The sequence below is a fragment of the Solanum pennellii genome, chromosome 3 (assembly GCF_001406875.1).
Source record: "Solanum pennellii chromosome 3, SPENNV200".
NCBI classification, from domain to species: domain Eukaryota; kingdom Viridiplantae; phylum Streptophyta; class Magnoliopsida; order Solanales; family Solanaceae; genus Solanum; species Solanum pennellii.
The window spans coordinates 73128400-73155003 of NC_028639.1; the positions used below are offsets into that span (position 1 = coordinate 73128400).

At 30.7% G+C, this 26604-nt stretch overlaps 3 protein-coding genes and 1 long non-coding RNA gene across 4 annotated transcripts; 2 read left to right on the forward strand and 2 right to left on the reverse strand.

Annotated features, from left to right (window-relative positions):
- Positions 1-9387: 9387 nt before the first annotated feature.
- On the forward strand, positions 9388-14203 carry LOC107012184 (boron transporter 4). Its single transcript, XM_015211951.2, has 14 exons — positions 9388-9538; positions 10093-10201; positions 10541-10623; positions 10726-10918; positions 11010-11148; positions 11373-11538; positions 11627-11793; positions 11874-12047; positions 12150-12245; positions 12346-12462; positions 12612-12940; positions 13267-13546; positions 13652-13786; positions 13914-14203. The coding sequence occupies exons 2-14, from the start codon at positions 10095-10097 to the stop codon at positions 13947-13949; spliced, it is 2022 nt and encodes a 673-aa protein (XP_015067437.1). The 5' UTR covers positions 9388-9538; positions 10093-10094; the 3' UTR covers positions 13950-14203.
- A 115-nt stretch (positions 14204-14318) lies between these two features.
- Positions 14319-15029, reverse strand: LOC107014216 (DUF724 domain-containing protein 3-like). The gene has a single exon (XM_015214068.2). It carries the CDS (start codon positions 14992-14994, stop codon positions 14491-14493), a length of 504 nt encoding a protein of 167 aa, XP_015069554.1. The 5' UTR covers positions 14995-15029; the 3' UTR covers positions 14319-14490.
- Positions 15030-20722: 5693 nt separating this feature from the next.
- LOC107012439 lies at positions 20723-24124 on the forward strand. The gene is made up of 3 exons (XM_015212288.2): positions 20723-21010; positions 22703-23218; positions 23334-24124. The coding sequence occupies exons 1-3, from the start codon at positions 20932-20934 to the stop codon at positions 23858-23860; spliced, it is 1122 nt and encodes a 373-aa protein (XP_015067774.1). The 5' UTR covers positions 20723-20931; the 3' UTR covers positions 23861-24124.
- LOC107012440 lies at positions 23685-25997 on the reverse strand. Its single transcript, XR_001456037.2, has 4 exons — positions 25880-25997; positions 24486-24850; positions 23927-24079; positions 23685-23816 (listed from the first exon to the last, which is right to left on the reverse strand). It is a non-coding gene; the product is annotated as an uncharacterized LOC107012440 (long non-coding RNA).
- Positions 25998-26604: the final 607 nt, after the last annotated feature.

Sequence of the window (26604 nt, forward strand, 5' to 3'; positions counted from 1 at the left end):
CACCTACCCACCTCCTCGTGTCTAATGTAAGTTTTATATACATTAATATTCATTTTTAATCTTAATTTACCACTTGGATATATATAGTAAATAAATATGATTTAAAGTAATTAGGTAAGAAATACGTCTTATTTATTTTATTCTCGAAAGTTATTTGTTGAGAAAGTTTCGTTAATTTAGGTATGTAGTGAGTTAAAGATTTATTCGAAATTTAGTTACAGTAGTTGTTATGTGGAAGATCCAGATTTATGACGAGTGATTGATCTTCCAGGGTTTGAAATTAGTTAGTTTTGTTGGTTCATTCCCTTCGGTTACATGGTAATGTAACAGATTAACAGGGCAGAGGAGACATTGCATCTGCATTGATATCTTTTTCTCGAAAGTATTCTTCTTAAGTTTTTCTATCTTAACCTATTTCAAATCTTGTATCATCTGCTTCCGTTTCTATAGATCTATCGAGATTATGATTCACTGATCAATTTTTCACTTTCAGTTTTTTCTGTTATTAGGTTAGGCGTTCCTGTTTAAACTTTCACATTTTCAGTTATTTTCGTTATTAGCTTTGGAGTTACTATTCAAGTTTCCAGTTTTTAGTTATTTTCGTTATTAGCTTGACTTATATTCAATTCAGTTAACAATATAACGATAAATAGAAGAAAAAAAATGAACAATACCTTATATCATCTCTTCTTCACAATTTCTTATTATCAATCTATTTCAAATCTTTTATTTTGTTAATATGTTTTTGTCAATCTAGGGTTTGGGATTAGTTAGTTATTGTTGGTTTTAGCAATACAGTTTTGCTAGTTAATTCACTTCGGTTACATGGCAATATAACAGAGTAACATGACAGATGAAATATCAACTCTGTACTGATATCTTTTTTTTGAAATTCTTTTCATTTTTCTTTCTAAATCTATTTCAGATGTATCATCTACTTCTGTTTTTGTAGATCTATCAAGATTACGAGTTACTGATCAATTTTCCACTTTCACTTTTTATGTTATTAGCTTAGGTGTTACTCTATAAATTTCACATTTTTAGTTATTTTCGTTATTAGTTTTGGATTTACTATTCAAGTTTTCAATTTTCAGTTATTAGCTTTGGTTATATTCCAATTCAATTGTCAATATAACGGTAAATTAAAAAATGAGCAATAATTTATCTCATTAGATAATACCCCTTTTTTTATTCTCAAACTTCTTCAAATTTCGTCTCTTTTTTTTTTGTGTATGTAAATCTATCGAGTTTAAGAGTTATTGTTCAATCTTTCTATTTTCAGTTATTTATATTATTAGCTTGTCATATTTTCAGTTGTTTTCGTTATTATCTTTGAAGTGATCATTATTTAAATTTTCATTTACTATTTTTGTTATTAGTTTGGCTCATCTTTCAATTCAATATATAATATAATTGAAAATTATGTCGAAAAATACTTGCTACTTCAAAATTTATTTGAAATTATTACACTACTCTTTCTAACTTATTTTTAGATAAAAATATTCTTTTATATTTAATAATTTGCTAATTAAAATATTGACATATTATTAAAATCAGTATATTAAAATAATAGTTTAAACTTTACTAAATAAATATGATTTTAAATAATTATATATTAAATCTACATGCAAACATAGGAATTTGCACTAGTATATTTTTCTCCTTTTGCTCAAATTCTCCCTTTTCGATCTCTTATAAATTTCCTATCTTCCTTAGTTATTGAGTTACTATTTTATTTTATTTTTTTAGCAGTTTTAATTGTATTCTTTACTTATAAGTTAAATTTTTAGTTTTCATATTTTATATTATTTCTATAATTAGCTTATTAGGAGTTACGACTCATTTTTCCTAATTACAATTTTTTCGTTGCTAGCTTAAGAGATATCATTTCAGTTTCCATTTTCAATTGTTTTTGTTATTAACTTAACACATTTTTTAATTCCATTATTATTGATATAACTAACATTTGCCCCAAAATGACTTTTTTTATTTAAAATTTATTTTGAGATCGTTACACTTTTCTTTATGATATTTTTTAGATTAATGTATCTTTTAATATTTAATAATTCTTTAATTAAAATATACTTTATATGTCATTGTTGAGATCACTAAATTGAGCAACTATTTTTAGACTTATAATGCATTATACATCATTTCTATATTCATATTGATTTTAGTTTTAATTTATCATTTGAATATAATTAATTCGTACTATTTTAAAGTAATCATGTAAAATATACATTTTATCATATTGTATGATTTGTTATTTCACCTTGAAAGTTATTTGTCGATAAAGAGTTGTTAATCTTGGTATATAATGAGATAGGAGTTATTCAAAATTAAGTTACAATAGTTATCACATGAAAAGTTGATATTAATGGCGAGTTATTCTGCTCCTAAAATTGAAATTTATCGCTTTGTCAATTCAATCAATTCGATTATACAATACACGATAAACTAGCCAAGAAGAGAAACTCTAATTTTTTTTATGCAAGTCTATTCAGTGAAGAATTAACTGGTTATTTTTGTTATTAGCTTCTAAGCTATTTTGTTCAACTTTTTTGTTATGAGCTTAGAAGTTACTGTTCAATTTTCTCATTTTAAATTATTTCGTTATAAGCTTAGCTTGTATTTTAATTTAGTTATCGGTTAATTGAAAATTATTCTGAAAATACTTGTTATTTCAAATTTATTTTGCGACCATTACACTTTTTCGTTCTATTTTATTTTAAACAAAAATATGTTATCCTTAAGATCACTATATTAAGATAATATTCTAGACTTTTGATGTATTACACATCTTTTTAATTAGGATTATAAAATCTTAAAGCCCTCCGTATTTTTATAAATTACATATTCAATTTTTTTTAAAAAAAAATCAGATGAAATAATTCAGAATTACTTCTTAATAATAAAAATTTCATACACACTCGATTAAAGTTGGTGCATTTGTAACCTAAAATCCATCTCTGATCAAATGTTGTGAAATGATTAAATCGCGTAAATTATATCACATGATTGTCTAATGAATATGATCCACAATTTTACATATTCTCTATTGAGGTCGTTATGCAGGTCAACCGTGTGAATTTTCATATGCTTATGGATATTAGGCTTTAATATGAATAATATAATTTTCGTTTTGATATTAAAGTCTAATTAATATTTGAAAGTAAGATGAGAGTTGATTGATTCAAATGGCGGTCAGATCAGGTATAAGTTTTCAATCAATCCAATAATCTTGATCTAATGTCTTTAAAAAATTATTTACACGTGAAAATTAATGACTTAAAATTCAACAATTTAAAATAGGAAAATTGTATATAATGATAAATTAATAAATCAAATTAATTGCTATAACCATCCTTTGATTTAATTGTGTTCCGTAGCAAACTGTTTGTCAGTCACCTCTCTCTGTCAAACTCTCGCTCGCCGCTCTCCTCTCTGCTTCATCTCTCGCTCGCTTCCTCTCACTTTTATACAAACACAAGTATTCAAAATCTGTTTCTTTTTGTATAAAGCAAAGAAAATTGTATAAATACATATATTTTTGTTCCCCTCTCTCCCCTCTTCCAGATCTCGTTCTCAACTCTCTCTAATCTCGCTCTCCACCCTCGCCTCTCTCGCTTATACAAACAAAAGCGAAATGTATAAATTGCGTTTCTGTTTCTATAAAGGGAGAGAAAATTGTATATACACGTGCAAATACATATATTTTTGTCATATACACTTATAATTATACAATAAAAATACTCCTCTGCCCAGTTTCTTTTACCTTTCTCTCTTTCTCGCTTTATACAAATTCTGATTGTATATAATTTCTCTCTTTCTCGTTTTATACAATTTGATTCAATTGTATATTCCCTGTCCAAGACTCTTTTGCCTTTCTCTCTTTCTCATTTTATACAAATTCAAATTGTATATAATTGTTCTATTCACTTATAATTATACAATTCGTTTTATACACTTCGTTTTTATACAATTCTCTGTCCAAGTCACTTTTTCTTTCTTGGTTTATACACTTCGTTTTATATAATTCGCTTCAATTGTATATGTATAGCGAATTATACATTTATAAGTTTGCTATGGAGTGCAATTATGCAAACTTTGCTATAGCATACAAATATAAATTTCATGTTTGCTATATATGGAAGTTGTCCATTTAAAATTGTGAACTTCAAAAAACTTTATGGAGTTGGTACTTTGGGCTTTCATCAACAAGCATTCTATATATGGGCCGGGCCATTAGTTTTGCCTTTTGGGGAGTTTCATAAGCAAATACATATATTGATACAAATAGCCTTTGTTGGCAACTTTTATTCATAACTTTATGAAATAGCTACATTTTGGAGTTTCAAAGTTTCAAAAGTAAAATTTCATACATAATTTGTTGATTTCAGCCGTAAAATATGAAATATCATGATAATAACTATTTTTCGTTTCTATTTATGTGTTATTACTTTAGGTTTCATGTTTCTTAAGAAATTAGACAAATATAACATGAATTAAGTTATTTTGATTCATTAATTTGACTTATGAATATAAATAAATTATTTAATTTTGCTATGTTGGTCAAATTTATACTTTCAAAACTAACAATTCTGAAGGATAAAATGAAAAGAACAATGTCATTTACATTGATTTTGTAAAATGATAAATATTAAGGAACATTTATTTTAATAAGGACGTATAAATAAAAACAAAGGCGGTATATCATAGTTATAAGAATGAAAAACTGGACATTTGTGAATTTTATCCCATATAATTTTATAATATATTGTATTATATTATTTTAACTAACATAATATTTGAATAGATTGGATGACTGTATCAATTATTTCACTTCATTATCTAATGACACTCATAAATAATACGAGGAATAAACTTAATATATACAGAGAGAGAATATGAGTTAAGGTATTATAAAAAGGTGGGTAAAAAGAATAAAATATGATTAGTACTAGATAACAAGCAAAGTCAAACTTGAGAAAAGAAAAGATGGTGGTAATGACGTGATGATATCAAATAAATATTAAAATTTTATTTTTATATAATAATAAATTTGATAATATGAATTATAATATAATAATATTTAGGTCTAAGTCATATGCAGTTCCTTAAAGTTGTCCGCATATTTCATTTAGATATCTCAACTATACGATGTTCCTATTGAACACCTCAATGGTTCAAAAGTCATGCCCATTGAACACAAAATGCTGACATGTTAAAAAACGTATGGTTTACTCTCTTTAAGCGCGTAAAGGTATCAAATTTTTTTTTCTTTAACTTTTACACCTAAATTAATATTTTTTAAAAAGGAAATAATCAACAACAAAAAAAAAAATTGTCTTCTTCCCCAGAGTTGTCTTCTTACCCTGCAACTATGCACAACCCACCCCTATATTTCCCTTACCTGCAACTATGCATAACCCCTATATTGCCCTTATCTGCAACTATGAACAACCCACCCCATGCCCTGCACTTCTCTCTTTCTCTCACAATTTATGGTTCTTCTCTTGCTTTTTTACTTTTTTTTTTAGATCTACGTTTCAAATATTGATTCGACGAATTATTTGTTACCAGAAAATGTTATAATTATAATTGTCGCCGGTGGCGGTGAAGACAATGGGTCGGGTGGGGGTTAAATAAAAGAATAAAAATAAAATAAGTTTTATATTTATAAAATTATTTTTGAATTATTTAAATAGAGCCTTTTAAAATTTTTTAACTCAATCTATGTGCCATCATTTTATTGGTGGGTAGTTTTTCAAAAAATTCTTTTTAATTTTTTTTGTTAGTAAATAGACCAAAATAGTTGTATTTTTAGAATATCATTTTTTAAATAAATTTTTGAATTTAAATGCCACATGTCATCATTTAATTCACCTATTTGTCATGTCACTGCCATGTCATAGCAAGTGCATTACACACATCTCATATATTTGGTTGATTGTCAAAAAATATCAAAGAGGTATCAATTTTAAGGGGTATAGGTATTCAATAGGTACTAGCCCTAGTTAAGGTGCCTAAATAAATTATGCATATAACTTTAAGAAGTTATAGATAACTTAAGTCTAATATTTAAGTAACAATCAAAATGAATATTATATTTGAAACAATACAATACAACTAAACAGGCAGCAACCAACCAACCAAGTTGTAAACTTTGTATAAAAAATGACGAGTTCTGTTAGTAACGTTAATTTTGAACAATAATTTATACTTAATATATTCGTGTTGTCTTACAAATTTAACGAATTGATGATATCCTCCCCTCAATATTTAAATTTGCTTCAGTTAGAACATGTACTAGATTTTAAACAACACTAATTAATCCTCTATTCGATGATATATCTTTTTCTTTCTTGAACTTTAAATTTCAATATTCAAATCAAAATGCCAATAACATTATTTCAATATCATTATATCAATTTCTCAACTTTTTAAATTAGATTTTATCATGTAATTTTATGTCATGTTTTTCAATAAAAAATTATATTATTTACATTTTTATAAAGATATGTCTACCTACATCTTACTTTCCTCAAACTCCCTGATAAAATTACATTGAATATGTTATATGTCAACTTAAAAAATAAAATAAGGCCTCTTAATAAAATTTGACTTTAAAACGATGAGTGCATACTCTTTGTTTTCATTCGTCATAACTCAATTCTCGTCTTGATCAATAATGATAAATAAGATGAACAAGAGGAAGCAAATGCTTGTGCCTTCCTAACCATAACTGGAGAATAATATGTAGAACTAATATTCCCATCCACACCAATTAGTCATCCAATTATTTGGTTGGCATAATAGAGAACCAAGTATCAAACCTTAGAGTCTCTTAAAATAATAATAATAATGATAAAAAACCTTAATTGTCTCGAACAAAAATCAACAGGTCCCTCCTAAATCAATTTGTTTCTTGACTTAAAGTTGAAAATGGAAAATGGTCCCTCAATCGATCAATATTCAAGTTGCTCACATTTTTTGATTCTCTTTTTATTTCATTTATATATTTGAAATTTGATTACTTCTCTTCTTGACAACTTCTTTTCATTTTTAAAAAATGAATCAATGATAGATTTATTAGAAAAAATACCACTAAATAATTCATCAGTATACTATGAGTTTGTTCTAGACTCATCCAAGGGCGGACCCACCAGAAGTTAGGGGTTCATTCGAATTTTCTTGGTAAAAAATTACACCGTGCATGCAAGGTAAAATTTCAATGTTTATGTGGGCATAATACATATATTGAATCCTAAACTTGACTTCAAATTTTAATTTTGACTTTCAACTTTCATAATGCACAAACAAGCACTTTAACTATCCAACTTTTAAATAAATAAACACATGAGTCCTACATGACACAATACACGTAGGACAAAAAATGAAATGTAGGATGACATGTAGGACATGTGTGTCAATTTGTTCAACTTTATACAAGTTTAAGTGTTTACTTGTGCACACCCAAAGTTGAAGGGTATAATGTGATTCGAAGTTAAGTTAAAGGGCCTATTTATGTATTGTGCCATTTATGTGAATATATATACTTTGAACCCCCTCAATGACAAGGAAAATGAGATAGTCCGGTAGTAAGTTCCTTTTGAAACTATGCGTGACGTCCGGTGTCCAAATTCCTTAGTATTTTTTTTTTAAGTTCCAGTTCCATTTTTACGTTTTTTTTTAAAAAAAATAAAACATGTTAAAAGTGTGATTTTAAATCCAAAAGAATTCAAGGGCCACATTCCTTGAAAAATAATTATTGACTTATTAACACATTTATACTTTTATTTTTTAAACCCTCTAAATGAAAATTCTGAATCCGCCACCGGACTCATCTAAATCTATATTGTTTCAAGACATTGGTATGTGATAATCAAAGCTCAAAAGTAGAGCAGGTAAAAAAGTTGGTGTGGGAAATACTCCATTCCTAGCCAGAAAATAATTTATAAAAAATTGTGTAATAATATAATTTTTTTTTTGTCTTGAAGAAGCTGTACAGGAACATATATTATCTGGCAAAATGTGTAGGGTTGTGCTAGTCACAAGTAGTTACAAATAAATTTCATGTACGTACAAATAATACATAACAAATGAACGAAACATCCATAGAGATATAAATAAGATCTTGTTCGTCATCATTTGGGATAATATATGTGTATTAAATTGGTGTATACATGCGTTATTTAGAAGGCTCTAGAATTTATAACCAGCCAATCATATATTCAAATAACATTTTCTTTACACACCTTCAATTTATGCACTTAAAAAAAAAAAATAGTATAGTATTTATCATTCAACGTGATATAAAGAATATCCAAACATCATGGTGGTTTTGTCACTGAAAAATTGTAGTAATACTTCAACATTATTTATACATATATACCTTAAAAAATACTATGTAATGAGTATGATTTTTTTAATGTTTTCACAAACCTGAACTATGTTTCACATGACCTATTATCATTGATTCACGAGTTAATTTTTGAGATTCACCCACGTATCAGAGCATTAATTGCCATTAAAGCCCAAAACTAGCTTCTTCTTGTGTACGTTAGTCTCTAACTCCAAGCTACTTTTGGCATGGTAAAATAGTCTCCGCTGTCACCTTATTTATCCAGTTGAATCATTGGCTCCGATATTAATTGTTGGGCTAACACTATATCAAAAATTATTTTTAGCCGTAAGTAATAACATTGCCTCAAAATATATATTATTAGCGGCAATTGACACCATTTGTATATATGTCCCAAAAGACTCTAGTGACATTGGATCTAATGACACTTAACTAATGCCGATTAAAACTTTAGAATTCTTTATTAATTCGTCAATTTATTACCGCAAAAAATAGTTTTATTGTAGTAATAAGTCAATTCAAAGATACTCTGAATACGATATTATCTTATTTGATCAAAACCCTTAAGTTTTTTTCTAGTATATCTACACATTATATATAGATTCTTTTATCTTTTCAAACTATATATCAGTTTTAGACTTACACCCTAACATATTGTTGAGTTTCTTAATACATATGGATGGACAAAGAGAGATTGTAAACTAAAGTCCTCATGTGCCACAAGGTTCCATACATTTACATGCCTTATGCTGTTATGCAAATGACCATGATTTTGCAGAATTTTTGTCCTCGGGCAGTGAAATCGTATCAAACAATTACATTAGATTATAGAAATAAATAACAGTCTTAATCTGTGAAATCATAAAATAATTAGCTCAGATCGTCATGTCTGACCTTTGAATTATGTACCACTATAATTTTTTATTTTGTTTTAAACTAATATAATTGTCTTCTTCTAAGAGACGTGGCCAGCTAGCCAATTGATACATAGATTTTCTGACCTAGGAAAGCTCAGGCACAAGAGTACAAGTTTTGATTAGGTGCAAGTAACAAATCCTGGCTAGCCTATATAACAACTTTGTTTTAGTTCTCACAAATATAAGTCTCTTGAAGAACTTATATGCCCTACATAATTTCAAGCTATTTTCTTGAGAAAGTGAGAACAAATATAAGGTAATTAATGGTTCTTTCATATGGCATCAACTCATCGTTTATACTGTTTGGCGCAAAGAAAAATGTTTTCCTGAAAAATAAGTGACATTTTTTCGTGTGTTTGATACATAAGCAGAATATATGATCGAAAATTGAGAATGCATTGAATCCTGTATAGAACTAGAAATTATTGAGATACATCCCCCTAGGACACTTATTCATCTTGTTCTGCTAATTTCCTTTTGTATACACATTTTCAACAATGGTAAGAACATAAATGTTGAACTTGTCTAACTTTAATTTGTTAGTTGAGCATAAGGATTGAATCCATCAAATTTAAATTCTGGTCCGAAACAACAAAAGCAAGTCTTTTGTGAAGAACAAGTTTATTTAATGCATGTTGCGTCTTCGATTCTTGTAGAGAACTAGAGTTTAGTAAGTAATACATGCCCTGTATAGTGTTAAAAAATACCATGATAAATGAATACTACTAAAAGTGTGTAGTAACAGTTCAAAAATTATACAGTTTTTGTATTTTGATTCATGAATACTTGTAATTTTTTGTGGTACACTAGATATGAAGAGTCGTCTTGGAGTTCCATTCAAAGGCATTTCACAGGATATTCGAGGACGAGTATCTTGCTACAAGCAGGATTGGATTGCTGGAATTAGATCCGGAATAGGGTAACATAATTTTTCTTTGCATAATACATGGATAGTCATCTTAATTTGGCCTCAACTGTCAGTTAAACACTCGCAACTTTGAGAATACACATCTCAACTCGTCCCTATGGTGTCTCGTGGACACCTGATGCTGACATGGCACATAAATTTTGGAGGTGTTGTAGATGAATCATTTTGTAAGTTGGAGTGTTCAACTAACAAAGTGGAGACAAATTGAGGTGTTTAGATGTGCATCGTCAAAGTTGGAGTGTTTACTTGCCAGTTTAGGTCAAGTTAATGTAAACGATTTTATATGTTCTTTGATTGTAATCTAACTGCTACTTTGTATGAATATGTCAGGATATTAGCTCCCACTACCTACATATTTTTTGCATCTGCTCTTCCAGTGATAGCTTTTGGAGAACAATTGAGCAGAGAAACAGGTTCTTTTACATTTCAAACTTTTGATGAAAGCACTCTAAAGGTAATCGGATGCATTTGTGATCATTAGTTTTCGTATTATATAAATTGAATTTGTATTTTAGATGGGAGCCTCAGCACTGTGGAAACTTTAGCTTCTACAGCAATTTGTGGTATCATTCACTCGATACTCGGGGGGCAACCACTTATGATACTAGGAGTTGCAGAACCTACTATTATTATGTACAGTTACTTGTACAAGTTTGCTAAAGGGAGAGAAAATTTAGGACAGACACTTTACTTGGCTTGGGCCGGATGGTATGTTAGAATATGTTCGATTTTCGTATAAGTTTGTTTGATGATAGATGAGTTCATGATTTCTCATGTCTATGATGAAATCTTACTGCAGGGTGTGTGTCTGGACAGCTCTCATGTTGTTTCTTCTAGCAATATTCAATGCCTGTTCTGTCATAAGTAAATTTACAAGGATTGCTGGGGAAACTTTTGGAATGCTTATCGCTGTGCTTTTCATTCAAGAAGCAATTAAGGTACACTTTAGCTGCAGAAACAAGAATTCATTTGATAGTAGTTATGGGTAACTCAGCTTCAAACTCTGTACGTATTTGTGTTACAGAACTCATTCTCTATGTACAAATAATCCTTATCAATAACCTAGTAAGCAAAACAATAATTGTGATCCTGCCTCTGCATCTTTTGGTGACATCTGAAGGAAGGCTTGATCAGAATGGATTTTTTTATTGTAACTTTGTAGGGATTGGTAAGTGAGTTCAGCATTCCTAAAGCTGAGGACCCAAGTTCGGAGAAATATCAATTTCATTGGCTTTACATGAACGGGCTACTTGGAATCATATTCACCTTTGGTCTTCTCTACACAGCCTTAAAGAGCAGGAAAGCAAGGTCATGGTGGTACGGCACAGGTTTGTAATCCAAACATTTTGATGGTGTTGATATGTTGTCACTTGATCATAGTACATGTCTCACAACTTCCTTTTTACATTAAATCAGGCTGGATGAGAAGCTTCATCGCTGACTATGGAGTTCCTTTAATGGTTCTCATGTGGTCATCTCTGTCATTTATCGTGCCAAGCAATGTTCCGTCTGGAGTTCCTAGAACTCTCTATAGTCCCCTTCCTTGGGAATCTGCATCTTTATATCACTGGACTGTAATGAAGGTGTGAAAAACTGGTGAAATGTTTCTTCTTTAATTAGTTAATGAGAAATGTTGAGCTTTAAAGGTATACATAAACTGCAGGACATGGTGAAGGTTCCTCCAGTATACATATTTGCTGCCATAATACCAGCTGTGATGATAGCCGGACTCTATTTCTTCGATCACAGTGTTGCTTCGCAGATGGCACAACAAAAAGAGTTCAATTTAAAGAATCCTTCTGCTTATCATTATGATATCTTACTCTTGGGATTTATGGTATGTTATCCTATCATATCTGGATTTCAACTTTTTCTACTTATATATGTCGATGTTTCCACGATCAAGACCAATGACAAGGGTTGATACTTCTGTCGACAGACTTTGCTATGTGGTTTACTTGGATTGCCTCCTTCAAATGGTGTTCTGCCACAGTCCCCAATGCATACTAAAAGTTTGGCTATTCTTAAGAAACAGGTAAATATAATTTACTGGTCGATGATTGTTGCGAAACTTATTACTATTTTGCCTCTGGTGCTGCTACATGGAATTCTAAACACTTGTGTATTGCTATCAGCTGATTCGGAAGAAGATGGTTGAAAGTGCAAAGGAGAGTATCAGGCAAAAAGCTAGCAACTCTGAAATCTATGGCAACATGCAAGCTGTATTCATTGAGATAGATAGTTCTCCTATTGTAAGTCCATCTTATTAGTTTCTTTAGCACTTCCAAAAGATAAATCTAAACTCTGAATCAAACCATCGAAACTGAACATCTTATGTGTCGTTATGGAGATATCTAGAGTAATATTGAGCTTTATAAAACTGAACTTTCTTGGTATGCAGAGTGCAGTAGCTAAAGAGTTGGAACACTTGAAAGAGGCAATAATGAAATGTGAAAGTGATAATGCAAATGACGAAAAGTCTAGTGGTATATTTGATCCTGAGAAGTACATTGATGCTTACTTGCCCGTTCGAGTAAATGAACAAAGAGTCAGCAATCTATTGCAGTCACTACTGGTAGCAGCATCAGCGGGTGCTATGCCAGTGATAAAAAAGATACCAACTTCAGTTCTTTGGGGATATTTCGCCTACATGGCTATTGACAGCCTTCCAGGAAATCAGCTGTGGGAAAGAATGCTGCTTCTATTCATATCCCCTGGCAGGAGATTTAAGTAAGTTTCATCATTGGCATATGATCATTGAAGTTGTTAAGTTAATAGATCATCAAGCCTTGTTCCTTTTGACTAGCATTTACATATGGGACTCTTACCCATTCAGTCACTCCCTTTCACGCTCAGTCCCAATTGGAGCGTGGACTGGGAGCCCAAACAGGGATGAACCTTGCTCTGATACCATGTAAAGATATGACACTTGGGTTGAATTCGGCCAAGTGCCATATCTTTACACAGTACAGCCACCAGCTTTTACAAATTTGATCTCAAATTAATATACGCAAACATGTGACTTGTTCAACTAACCAGAGTGATCATGATTGCAGGGTCCTTGAAGGGGTTCATGCATCTTTTGTGGAATCAGTACCATTCAGATGCATTGCAATCTTCACAATATTCCAATTTGTGTACTTACTTGTTGTCTTTGGAGTTACTTGGATTCCTATAGCTGGCATTCTCTTCCCCTTGCCATTTTTTCTCCTCATAAGCATAAGACAACATTTGCTTCCCAAATTTTTACACCCTCGTCATTTGCAAGAGCTTGATGCAGCCGAATATGAGGAAATAGCTGGTGCTCCACAACGCGCACTTAGCTTCTCATTCAGGGTAATCATAACATTGTCATTATTCTACTCCATTTTAATTTTCTTTCATTAGTCAAGTCCACAACGCGCACTTAGCTAATGAACTGTCATCAAATAATGTGATTAGGAAACGGAGACAACTCTTCCTAGAACTGAAGGCGAGATAGAAATTTGTGATGCTGAGATTTTGGATGAACTTACAACAAGCAGAGGAGAGTTCAAAGTCCGGACTATTAGCTTTAGTGAGGATAAGCGCCCACAGGTACCGCTTGACAATTCATTTCACAATTACTAGTACTAGTACTAGAACCCATGCAATGCGCGGTCAATATTATAAAAAAATTGTTAAGTCTTAGTTGTTGACGGATGTTATTGATGCCTATTTGCAGGTTATTTATCCAACTGCAGACACAGAATCTGAGTGAACAATATTTACATGGCTCTAGAGTGTATTGAATCTTGAGTTGGTATTTGTATGTATCCATACATGTAGAATGTATAATACTACAAATTGTAGGTCTAGTTAGTACTCTACTATGATATAAGATATGTACTTTATAGAAGTATTTTACAATTGTAAGCAAACGTCCGTGTCAAAAATGTAAAAACTGTTTGAAACAAGATTGTTTTTGTTCCAGGATTCGAACCCGAGACCTTAAATAGGATGTACTATGTTTCACTCTGCTGAAGTTCTACAAGTTTGCTTCAACTAAACTACAGTATAATTAGAAGATAAAAACTGTAATGAAACCATTTTTAAGTATGATTTAGTGATATAGGATAAAAGAATTAGATAATTACTACAATAATAACTATGCTACTAATTGAAAATTTTCAATACAGATTGATAATTTCCACAACATAAAAAATAAAACCTACACAGTAACAATCAAGAACTTAATAAAAATACTCCCTAATTTCTTGAAACCAAAATAATTACAAGCTAAATGACATCAAATCTTGAGTTTAGTTTGAAGAAATCCAATTGCCCTTATTCCATTCTTGATGAAACCTCAAGAGATGAGGAGGATATGCAACATTCTCCCCAGTAGTAGGAAAATAAACCTTGTAATTTTCTTCATGTCTTCCAGAAATAAACCCGATCCACCATCCATCATTATCGAACACATCAACTATATCGTACATATGAATATCTTCAGGCACTAATAACGTTTCATGTTTAGGTGGTACAGGACGGGTCTCAGAAGCATTGACAATTTCCTCTAGTAAATCAGACTTATCGTCGTTTACTAAATTCTTGTATCGAACTCTATAGTGAGAACTTCCAATTGGAGAAACTATAGTCGCGGTATAATATGCACCAATGTAACCCCATTCTTGACTTGCAACTTCAACTTGATCACCCCTTTGAAACAATTTTGTTGTGTCTTGTGTCTTGAATGCCAATTTCTTAATTCTTGCCTTTAAGTTGTCGATGAAGCAGTGAGATTTCTCAAAATTGGATGCCATAATTGTGATTAACAGAGAGAAAAAAAAGAGATTGATTTGTTTAGTTGAGTGATGAAAACTAATGAGGCGTTACTAATGAATTTATAGGAGAAAAAAAAAATTGATTTCCTTGAGTGATTAGGAATTGGAAATACGGTACTGTTTATTTTGTTTCTATAATTTGTCAGTGCGCGTTTTTTTATTTAAGAAACTGTAAAAAATAATTTGTGCAAATAATACTAATGTTTTGCCTAATTTGTTCAACTTCCCTAAACAACGGTTGTAATAGGCCCATGTAAGTGGAGTTATGGGTGGTAGATTTAGAACTTTATCGTACATTCTATGTGGATCAAACTGAAAATGTTTTAGGAGAAACTATTTAATTTCAAAAACATTTCAACTATATTATAAATATTTTCTCTAATTTGAAATAAATATGTATTGTTTTACTAATTAAAAATTACATATTAGATACATCCAGATACATTTTATAATCAGGTACACTATGAAATACAAATATGTAGGGAGAGAAATGAGGGACACAGGAGAGAGAGGCGAGCAACAGAGGATGGAAGTGAGTGAGAGAGTCAGTATAGTCTAGATATATATAAATAAACTTGAACACATTGTATCTGAAATAGATTACACCTATTTTGAACTTAATATTTACTAGATACATGTAATTTGGATGCGTCAAGTACAAATCTAACACAAATAGTAATTTTTAAAACTCATAAGAAGGCACACTAAACCAGCGTAATTTGTATTGTTTGTGTAATATTTTATTTAGGGCAACTTTCACATATAGCAAATAAAAAATTCATATTTATATGCTATAGCAAACTTTGCATAATTGCGCTCCATAGCAAACATAAAACTGTATAATTCGCTATACATATACAAGTGTATAATTCGCTGGCCTATATTGTATAATTCGCTGGCCTATTTCGCTGCAATTGTATAATTCGCTATCCTATTTCACTGCAATTGTATAATGCACAATTGTATAATTCACTGCCTATTTCGCTGCAATATTAAGTGTATAGCAAGAAGATATATGTTTTTCTCTCGCTTTATACAAAAACAGAAACACAATATATCCACTTCTGTTGTATAAAGCTAGAGAAAATTGTATTTCACTGCAATTGTATAATTCACAATTGTATAAATCGTTGACCTTTTTCTCTGTAATATTTGAAGTAAAATGTTTGTAAATTGTATAGTTAAGTGTATACAATTTTCTCTCGCTTTCTACAAAATAGAAACAGAATTATACACTTCTGTGTATAAAGCGAGAGAGGCGAGCGAGAATGGAGAGTGGCGAGCGAGAATTTCTGGGAGAGAGACGCTGGCAAATTTTAGCTAACGTTTGCTATATAGCACAATTAAATCAAACCCTAGCTATTCCATTTATTTTAGGTTATTAATTTGCTATTATATACAATTTTCCCTTTTATTTATTAGATTTCAAAGTATTTGTTGTTTACTCATCAGATATATGGTGCACTTAATTGGTTGCATGATTATATTGGGCTTTTGCAGATCTCAAAACTTGATCTATTATTTGGGCCGCTTCCCGCAATTTCATAAAGCCCAATAATGAATAGCGGGGTGGCAACTAACTTCATAAATGTACATTAGTTTCATTTTACATTTATTTTTAGTTTGATGGGACACATGATTTAAGCTTTGTGTATGAATATGTGATTTGGGATCATAATTTTCAAATATTACATTCTCCCAAAAGCATTGGGGATTTCAAATCATAATTTTAAAAAGAATTAGTAGAACTTTACCATCAGTCATTATTTTTTATTTTACTAAAAGAAAGATTCAAGCTCATTAATCTATAAAGAGATTGTTTGAAGAAAGACATCAAAGAATAACTAGTTATTACTATTATTGAATGTTGACAAGTGTTTTTTTTATATATAAAATTATTCGTATTTAAAAGCTTGTAATTACAAGATATATATTTATAAGAGAAACATGGAAACATATGATTATTGATGTGATGCCTTAGGATATTCCGATATCTTAATTATGAACTATGATTTGTTCATTTAGTAAGATCCTGTACGAATTATCAAAATTTTAGTAGTCTTCACAATTTTTGTTTTATATATATATATATATATATATATATATATATAAAGACAATATAAGAAATTTAAATTACAAATTCAAATTAACAAAACTTTAACTCTATATCATTTGATCTAATATCATGATTCCATATTATATATTTAAACGGAGCTCAAGTATTATTCACAAAGGACTACTAAATCAAAAATACTCGTTGGATTTTGTAGTTTTAATTTTTAAGTTATTCCTATAAGGTAGTGTCATCAAGTGTAAAGTGAGAGTATTTAATAAAAAAACTTACTCAATATAGAAAGATACAATTCATATAGAAATGATACTTTTATATAGATTTCATGTTTCAAATTACCTATACTTGCATATAGATTGTACATTTCAAATTACGTACTCCAGTAGTATTAGCAAGTGAATATGTTATATGACCACGATGATACTCCCTCTCTGTTTCAATGTATATATCTATCATTTTTATTTCACGTGCATTAAGAAATGAAATTTACTATTTTACTTTTTTTAAAATTATTTTTGAAGTCAAATTTTCAATCTATAAATATAAATTTATTTATTTTAATTAATTAATTTGACCAATGAACATGAATTATTCATTTAATTTTTCTATGTTGATCAAGTATATATTTTCAATGCTAATAATTCATCGAATTAAAAAGAGTTAAAGACAAAATATTATGAGAAAAAAAAAGTAAGCATAACATCTCCTGCGCATTGACTTCAACAATATTGTCCTAATTTAAGGTGCTTCTTTTGTTTGAAATTTGAATATACAAAACAGAACAACGTTTCATCCCTGAATTTCTTGCAAAATGCCCTACATGACAAAATTTTAAGTTCTAAGTCCTGTCATACTTACTAAAGATGGAAAATTGCTTACATACTTGATACTACACACCTATTCCCACCTTTCTTATTTTGTAATAATCGCGCTGTTTTGAGCTTGCTAACATATATTTTAATTGATTCTACAAGATACTTGATATTAGAGGCAAATTGAATCTTATAGATTCGACATTTTATTTTTGGTTTACAATTAATAAATTATACATATTAATGGGCTCTCTAGTCAATCTCATAAGCCATACTTTAACTCTGTTTTGAGCTATATTTTACTAACTCTATTTACGAAATTTAAATTAAAAGACACTTAATTTCATTTTTAATCTTTATTCAAATTTAAATTTGAAATATCATGATTCTCGATCGCGCCACCTAACTCCTTTGTGTAATTATCAATTGCACATGTCTTGGAGATTAAACATTTTTCGATTATTGCCGACCAAAACAAAGTGTCATTTGGAAGGGAGAGACAGGGAGACAAATAATTAATTAAGATAATTGAAATCACTAATTGGACGTTAATCATGTTATAACAACATTGGAAGTGGGGGCGCTGGGGGCCGGGGAAGGTTGTTCTCCGTTCAAAATTTGGAATTAGCATGATTCTAATATTATAAAAATAATTAATGATTTCACCTAATTTAGTTCAAATACAATATATGATGTGATAATCGCACAAAAATCATACAAACAAACAATAATCATTCATCATCTATCGATGCGAAAACTCAATGACTATGCATCAATCACGATAAAATGACTTGACTATATAAATTTTTATTGATTATATTTTTCGCTAAAATTTATGATAAATTTATTATTGAAAAAAGCAAAAGAATTTGTCAATTTCTAAATAATCTCGATCCCAACCTTCTGTTCTTTAAATAAACACTTTATGGTGAATATATTGTGTACTAGACAAATCTCCTACTATATTATAATTCACAAATCACATAAAAATTATTTATATAACAACTTTTAAATGTAATATTAGGGACAAAATTTAAATAGCGTCATGAAAAATGGTGATACGAGGCGAATAATTCTAAAAATATTCGATCCGGAGGCTGCACATGGGTTTTGCCTCAGTATCAGATCTTGAATGTCACGTCCCTTATTTTGTTCTCTGATTGCCACGTCCATTGTAAACAGCTATTTTATTTTCTTTTTTTTAAAAAAAATGAGTATAAATCCTTGAATAATGGGAAGAGAAAAATAGTAACTTTTTTTGTTGAAATTCAAATTAATGTTACCCAAGTAAAATGTGAATTTTGACTGAGATTGCAATCCCAATTCTATCATCAAATATATAATACTCAGTTCTGTGTTTTAGTATCATTATTTTTTGTAGCATATATAGAATGGTAATAGGTAGTCAAAGATTGTAATATTGATTATAGTATATGCTTAGTATTTTACTCTTGTTAGCTTCTTTTTTTGATGATTCGAACTTGCAATTTTTGAATTAGAAGTGAAGGGTGTTTACTATGTGAGTAACTCCCTTTCGTCTAATATTTTACTCTCTTCATTTTCATTATTACTTGTTTTATTTATTTATTCTGCTAGGTTAATGTTAATTTTTCTTTTTATCTCTTTATGCCATAAAGACAAAAATAGAAATAAAATTTACATATATTCTAACCTATACGATATATCTACGAGGATATTGGCAACTACCTTTCTAAATTAATGTACCAAACCAAATATTGTCCAGCTGCCACAAGCCATGTGCTCAAGGTAGGATGCCATCTTTGAGGTCCTTCGTATCCTTCTGTAATTCATCAACTTCGTTTGCAATATTGTCACTACAACACTATTTCATTATATCATCTTTTTTCATGAAAAAATTGTAAATAAAATATGTGAGACTTCTGTAGTGTCATTTTATTCAAATAGAAATACGATATTATAAATAATCTATCCAAATTAAATAAACGAAAAAAAATCATGATTCAGAACCTTGTATGTTAATTATTTCTGTCTACTTGTAGGAGAAACATAAGATACCAACACTTTCTAGTGTCAATAATTTTGCAATCAAAATATGATAAAATTTAATTTCAATCAAGTGAAAGTCGGTACGTAAAGGGATAATGTTACTTGGACGGGAATTTTATGAATTTACTATTACATTAAAAAAGCAAAAGAAGAATTAAAATGCCAAGGGTACCCTCTAGGTGACCATCAGATAAGACTTTTCTTGACTCTAGTTCCGTAATACTCCTTTCATTTTACTTCATTTATCTGGATTTAACTGATATCAAATTTTAAAAACTAAAAGTTTTTTTGTAAATTTTGTAATCTTAAACAAAAATATATATAGAATATATTGAAATGATTCTTTTTATCTTGTGTTTTAATCATGTCATATAAAAATTGTTAAAAGAGAATAAATAAATATATTGAAACAAGGAAGGTACGAATAAATTAAAGGTAAAATAAAAATTATATATAAGCACATATAAGCACGCAACAATAATAGTAGTATCACTTAATTCAAGATATTCCATTTGCCTAAGATCAAATCACGGCTGTCATTAAACGTGCAAGATGCTTGACCAAAAAATTATCTCCCTAGATTGCTTTCAGCTTAAATCAAACATTATTTGACATCTTATTTTTATTTAAATGAAAGAATTTTATAATTAAGAATATTAACGGAAATCAGAAACCTTTATACCTTCATAATATAAAATATTCCTTTTAAAAAAATGAATAGAGACATTATATATTCCAACATTTTACGATTATTAAGGATATTGATTAGTTTTATTTAATTAATTTATGTTTTTCTTAATTGTCTTTGTTCCTCAGCATGGGAAGTGCACGTGCAATCTGATAGCTTCCTTGGACCTGCTACGAAATAGCAACATGCTGGTGGCAGATACTGTAAATTCTTCCAATCTAAAGGGCCATTTAACTAACACAAATTCATAAAAGGCAGTCGAGCATTTGTGAATTTTCATCAGACATATCCTTTTTTCTCTCTTTCTTTCACAGTATATGAAAATGAAGAAAATGGGAATACTGAATATAGTGCTGCTCTTTGCCACCATAAATGTTGCTTTATCTGTACAAGACGGTATGTTTTTACTTTAACTTGATAGTAAGAAATTATATTTTGAAAATAGGAAGAAAAAAAATCCCGTTTAATATAAGCTGAGTAATCTCTTTAACATACTAGTGAGATGGTAAAAACAAATATTGCTATGTCTGATAAAATTTTTTTGAATCCCTTATTCACTAATTTATATTCCTGTCACTGTATTTTTGAAGTATTTGTTACATGCAAATTTGCTTGCAATTCTACATTTACTCGCTTATTAGTCGTTTGGACTTTTCTGTTTGCTAAACTTAAGGTGTGAGCTAAGTTCTATAGCAATGAGAAGATCTTAAGCCATTCATTCAGAACAAATAGTCTATTCAATTCTGAATTCAACTTATGATCTACTGTAAAAATGAGTGGCATATACATAGTTGAGCTGTCCATTAGAAGATCTATGGTTGAATATCGCACAGACAGATAAAGAGGAAACAAGATGGAAAAACTTGTACGAAGAAGAAAAAAATAGTATGATGGGTGGTGAAATTTAAATTAATAAACATGGACCATCCTACTTAAAAGTCAATTTTCTATGGACAATCCTAGTTACTTCAAAGATAAGATAGATGTAGGGGTTATATATTCATACGAGGTATTGTTTTCGTGAATAAGTTTCAGCTCTTTGCACATGAATCTTTAAGAGGATTGGGGCAATAACTGCTCCAGAATTGGGAATCGGAATAATAACTGCTCTAGAGGATTGGGGCAATAAATTTTTCTCATTTTACCATTACTATTTACTCTTATGTATTTTTTATATTGTAAGCAAGTTTGTGGAATTCCAAAAATATTTCTTCAAGGAGTAAATTGGTAAACCCATCCTTTTTATTTACCATTTCTTAAGAGCATGTAAATAAAAAAGTGAATAACTAATATGGAATAGAGAGAGTACCTATTTAATATAGCTTCTTGATTACATAAAAATTTCAAAAATTACTTATCTAAATAGGGATAAATAGGAAAGTTCTGTATTAAAAGTGAATTATTCAATATATATGTATTAAGCTTGTATTATATGTGTTTTATAAACTGTTCTCTGTAATATGAATTAAAATTGCATTATAAATTTATTAAAAGTGATTAAGTGAAAAAATTATTATTTCTATAAATGATAAATACTTTCTTAATATGGTATATTTACGTAAGTTTCCCATATTTAATTAGAAGATCCAAGCCTCGCCAGTTGCCACCGATCTCCCGACACCAAGTTGTCACATCAATATTCTCTACCCCACTTTCGATTTTTTTCATCATAAAAAATAGTATTCTAATTGATATGCAGTAGCCCAAACTGGAAAACATAGCTGGTAAGCTTTACCAATTTAGGTTTATTCTTCATTCAAGCCATGTTACATGAAGTTAATAGGACACAAAAATGAGAAAACAAAAGTACCTAATGAGCTGCTCTTACTTTGTTCACGTGATTACTGAAACACGACATGTGATGTGATCATCCAATGGCAATTAACGACCAAGCAAGGTCTACTTGATATGTTAAAGAACATTTGATGATATAATCTTAACTTATATACACAGGTAACACAAAAAAATTCACATATTAGTGTAGCTATACCTGCTGTAATAGGTCATTTATCATGTCTTGCAAGTTATAAATCCGCACTTAATTGAAATTGGTTGTATATGTAACCTTTCGACCTTGTGATTGATCAGGATTATTGCCTAATGGAAACTTCGAGCAAGGTCCAAAAGCATCACAAATGAAGGGCACAAAAGTGATAGACCCACACGCAATACCTCACTGGGAAATATCAGGCTATGTAGAATACATTAAATCAGGACAAACACAAGGTGATATGTTGCTTCCCGTGCCTGAAGGAGCTTTCGCTGTTAGGCTTGGGGAAGACGCCTCCATCAAGACCAGAGTCACGAATGTCACTAGTGGGACTTTCTACTCTCTGTCTTTCAACTTTGCTAGGACTTGTGCTCAAGAAGAGAAACTCAATGTGTCGGTGTCGCCTAACACTGAGCCTAATGACTGGGGAATGCTTCCTATGCAGACTATGTATAGTAGTGATGGTTGGGACTCCTATTCATGGGGTTTCTTGGCTCAAGCTAATGAGATTGAAATCACTTTACACAATCCAGCAGTTGAGAAGGACCCAGCTTGTGGCCCACTCATTGATTTCATCGCTCTCAAAGCTCTAAAAAACCCACATAGACAAAGAGGTAATTTCCCCTCCTCTCTCGTCAATGTGCATTTAAGTTGGAGGGCCATGTAAAATTTTTATACTATGTGTCTAAAAGTTAAACTTTAAATTCTAATGCATAAAATTGAAAGCAGGCAACTTGTTGAAGAACGGAAACTTTGAAGAGGGTCCATATATCTTCCCCAACACAAGCTGGGGTGTTCTAATTCCTCCAAACATCGAGGATGATCACTCACCTTTGCCTGGATGGATGATTGAATCTCTCAAGGCAGTAAAATACATTGATGCTGAACACTTCACCGTGCCAGAGGGCAAACGCGCCATCGAGCTTGTGGCTGGAAGAGAAAGCGCAATAGCACAAATAGTGAGGACTCAAAAGGGAAAAGTGTATGACCTTATGTTCTCAGTTGGAGATGCAAGCAATTCCTGCCAAGGGTCTATGCTTATAGAGGCATTTGCTGGAAAGATCACTTTGCGAGTCCCCTATGAATCTGCAGGTAAAGGAGGATTCAAACGGGCCAAGCTTCGGTTCACCGCAGTAACTGAGCGCACCAGGGTCAGGTTCTTGAGCACATACTACCACATGAAGAATGATCACTCTGGCTCCTTGTGTGGTCCTGTGGTTGATGATATGAGATTAGTCGGGGTTCGCCATCCATAAATTCCATAGATCAATTAATTACTAGTAATATAGAAGCTTTGATGGTTATTACTTAATCTGCATCACCTTTTCTTTTCTTCTTACAGCATTGCTTATGCGAGGGAATCAGTTATTATTCCATGTAATGTTTGCTATAGCAGAGATGATCCTTTCTCCATATTGCAAAAGAAATTAGAAGGTTTAAATCATTTAGTCTTCGGTTTCATATCTTACATGTACCTACAAAATTTCAAGAAATCAAATAAAATTACCTTCATGAATCTACTCCCGCTGTCAATATTAAATTAGATCAATCAAAACTCTATCTTCCTTATTTTCTAATATACAGGTAATTCAAACTGGCAAACTCTATCATAGACTCCAAAGAAGAGACGACTCTAAACAAATCATTGCCACATACTTAACAAAGTACAGTTAAAATATCAAGCAAGGGGCGCCCACATTTTTCCTTACGCTTTATGCATTCTAAACTGCTATTCCAGTGTGATATATGTGGTCTGATAATGCAAGTTAACTCAAATTTCTTTTCTTATTGATATGTTCAGCCATCTAAAACTGAAACTCACTTGATCTGGTCCAAAATTCACTAAGAGAGGAAATTGAAGTACTTGTTTCTATAGATTACCTAAGTCATAAGACGTAGATCAGGAGGATAGGCTCCGTCATTATCAAAGCCGGAAGCTGCTTCATTAGCATAAGGCTGTGGAACTTGATCCACTCAGTTTTCCAGGTCGAGTGACCATCTAACCTTCATCATTAGCCTCATCGTCAATTTCTGCCACCATGGCCTTAGTTTCTTCTTCAATTCCCCAATGCATATGCCATTTCAACAAGATAACAACAGAAATTAGCGACTCTCAGTGGAAATATCCATGCTCTTGGTGACCATGATGAATCCTATCCTGTTTAAGCAATGTTTGCAAAGTTACTGAGCCCAAGGACTCCAGCACCTATAAGGCTATACTGCAAATGCTCTGAAAGTCTTTAAGCCTGGTAGATCCAAGAAAGGATATAGGTTTATGCTCTCTAACAAATCATAGAACAATCTAGTTGGGCCATGCATATTTCAATAGCAATATAATTTGCAAAGCAGCAATGCCAATGTAAAGGACAACAACAAGACTACCTAAGTAGAAGCCAGAACTATCCCGCTGCTTTAAATGATGAATGGAATGTACACTCTCTATATATTAGCAACACAATAGCACTTACTCTTCTTAACAACTCCTGCTACGTATATAAAGGGATTACTAAAATTTTGAATTTGAAAAAAAAAGAAGAAGATAAATCTCATTCAAATTTCAAACTGAGCTTCCGATATATGTGTCATAGTACTAATCCAAGGAAGGAGATATTCAAAAAAATCAAACAAGGATTCTCACCATTTCACTCTTAGCAAGAGAATAGAAAATTTTCGATTTATCTAGTTAGAACGTATAGTTTAAAAACTCTGTAGGCACAAGGCCAAAACAATCCAACAATATACACATGTTAATGGTGATTAAACATTTAATGACTCTGAACCAGAACAATGCAGAGCTAGTTTTTATATAATTTAGACACTCAAGCATTATTCCCTCGATAAAAAGAAAAATATAACAAACAATTGATTAGAACCTGTTACAGCGACAACAATTACATCTTAACATTAAACTAGTTGGATTAGCTATTTGAAAATTCAATATGCATATTGCTCTAATTGGACATCTTCCATTCAATACCTTGTAGGAACAAATTAGTCGTCTAGCACTACATAATCTCATTTTCTACTAACAAAAAGTGTTACTGATTTCGATATGCATTTAGCCTACTGAGCGAAGTGTTCAGTTTGCAAAGTAACTGCATACGAACATCGACCGGAAAAATTAACAATGAACTGAAACAATATATTTTGACGAGAAGCAAAAAATTATAAGCTAAACTTCCGAGACATGGAAACAAACTACTTTTGGAAAGTTGCAATTTCGAGAATCACCGGAAATATAAAAAATTATAAAGGCTGAATGGCGGTCAGTTTACCGTGTTCCAAAGCTGAAGTCGTCTCTCCGGCATGTTGCTTCGGCAGCTACAGAGTTGATCCATCCAAATCCTTAACTGAAAAATAAAGAGAATCAAACCATTCAAGTTTTGCCTAAAGTGAAACCTGGACTCTCAATTCAGACTCGGGTCAATTTAATAGCCCGCGAAGTCCTTAAACATGGGCCGAATGGTTACACTGGGTCCAATTGTTATGTGTCCATGAACTATTTATATTAAAGACCATCCAAATAAACCTATGGGCTTTGCAACATTTTGATATGGCTAATTTACGCAATTTTTGTTATTATTTAAATTGTCTATATTTTAAATATCATAATTAAAATGACTTTCAACATTTTCTCATACAATTTTAAATTATTATTATAACTTGCCATTTTTTTTAAAAAAAAAGATCATTTACAAAATAACCATCACAAATAAATTTTTAAATAATTAATGTAACTTTTAGTTTCATATTATTAATCTCTAATATTTATTACAAAATATTTTCAACAATTCACCCATCGATAATCGGAAATTAGTTTCCGCACAAGCTAAGATGACTTCCAGCCTATAAAGCATTAGTTTCTCTATTTCAAAATATTTATAGTATTTGTTTTACACCTTCCATAAGAGAACATTAATTAAGAAATGTATTTGGTTATCTTACTCTTATTTATACTTGAGATATAGTCTCTCTTTATTTAATAGCTACTATATTTATA

Bases quoted from the DNA above. Each gene is read 5' to 3' on its own strand.
- LOC107012439 (XM_015212288.2), top strand. From the start codon at position 20,932: ATGAAAATGAAGAAAATGGGAATACTGAATATAGTGCTGCTCTTTGCC. The intron at 21,011-22,702 runs GTATGTTTTTAC...GTGATTGATCAG, and splicing joins TGCTTTATCTGTACAAGACG to GATTATTGCCTAATGGAAAC. The intron at 23,219-23,333 runs GTAATTTCCCCT...AATTGAAAGCAG, and splicing joins AAACCCACATAGACAAAGAG to GCAACTTGTTGAAGAACGGA.
- LOC107012184 (XM_015211951.2), top strand. From the start codon at position 10,095: ATGAAGAGTCGTCTTGGAGTTCCATTCAAAGGCATTTCACAGGATATT. The intron at 10,624-10,725 runs GTTCTTTTACAT...TTTGTATTTTAG, and splicing joins ACAATTGAGCAGAGAAACAG to ATGGGAGCCTCAGCACTGTG. The intron at 12,941-13,266 runs GTAAGTTTCATC...TCATGATTGCAG, and splicing joins TCCCCTGGCAGGAGATTTAA to GGTCCTTGAAGGGGTTCATG.
- LOC107014216 (XM_015214068.2), bottom strand. From the start codon at position 14,994: ATGGCATCCAATTTTGAGAAATCTCACTGCTTCATCGACAACTTAAAG.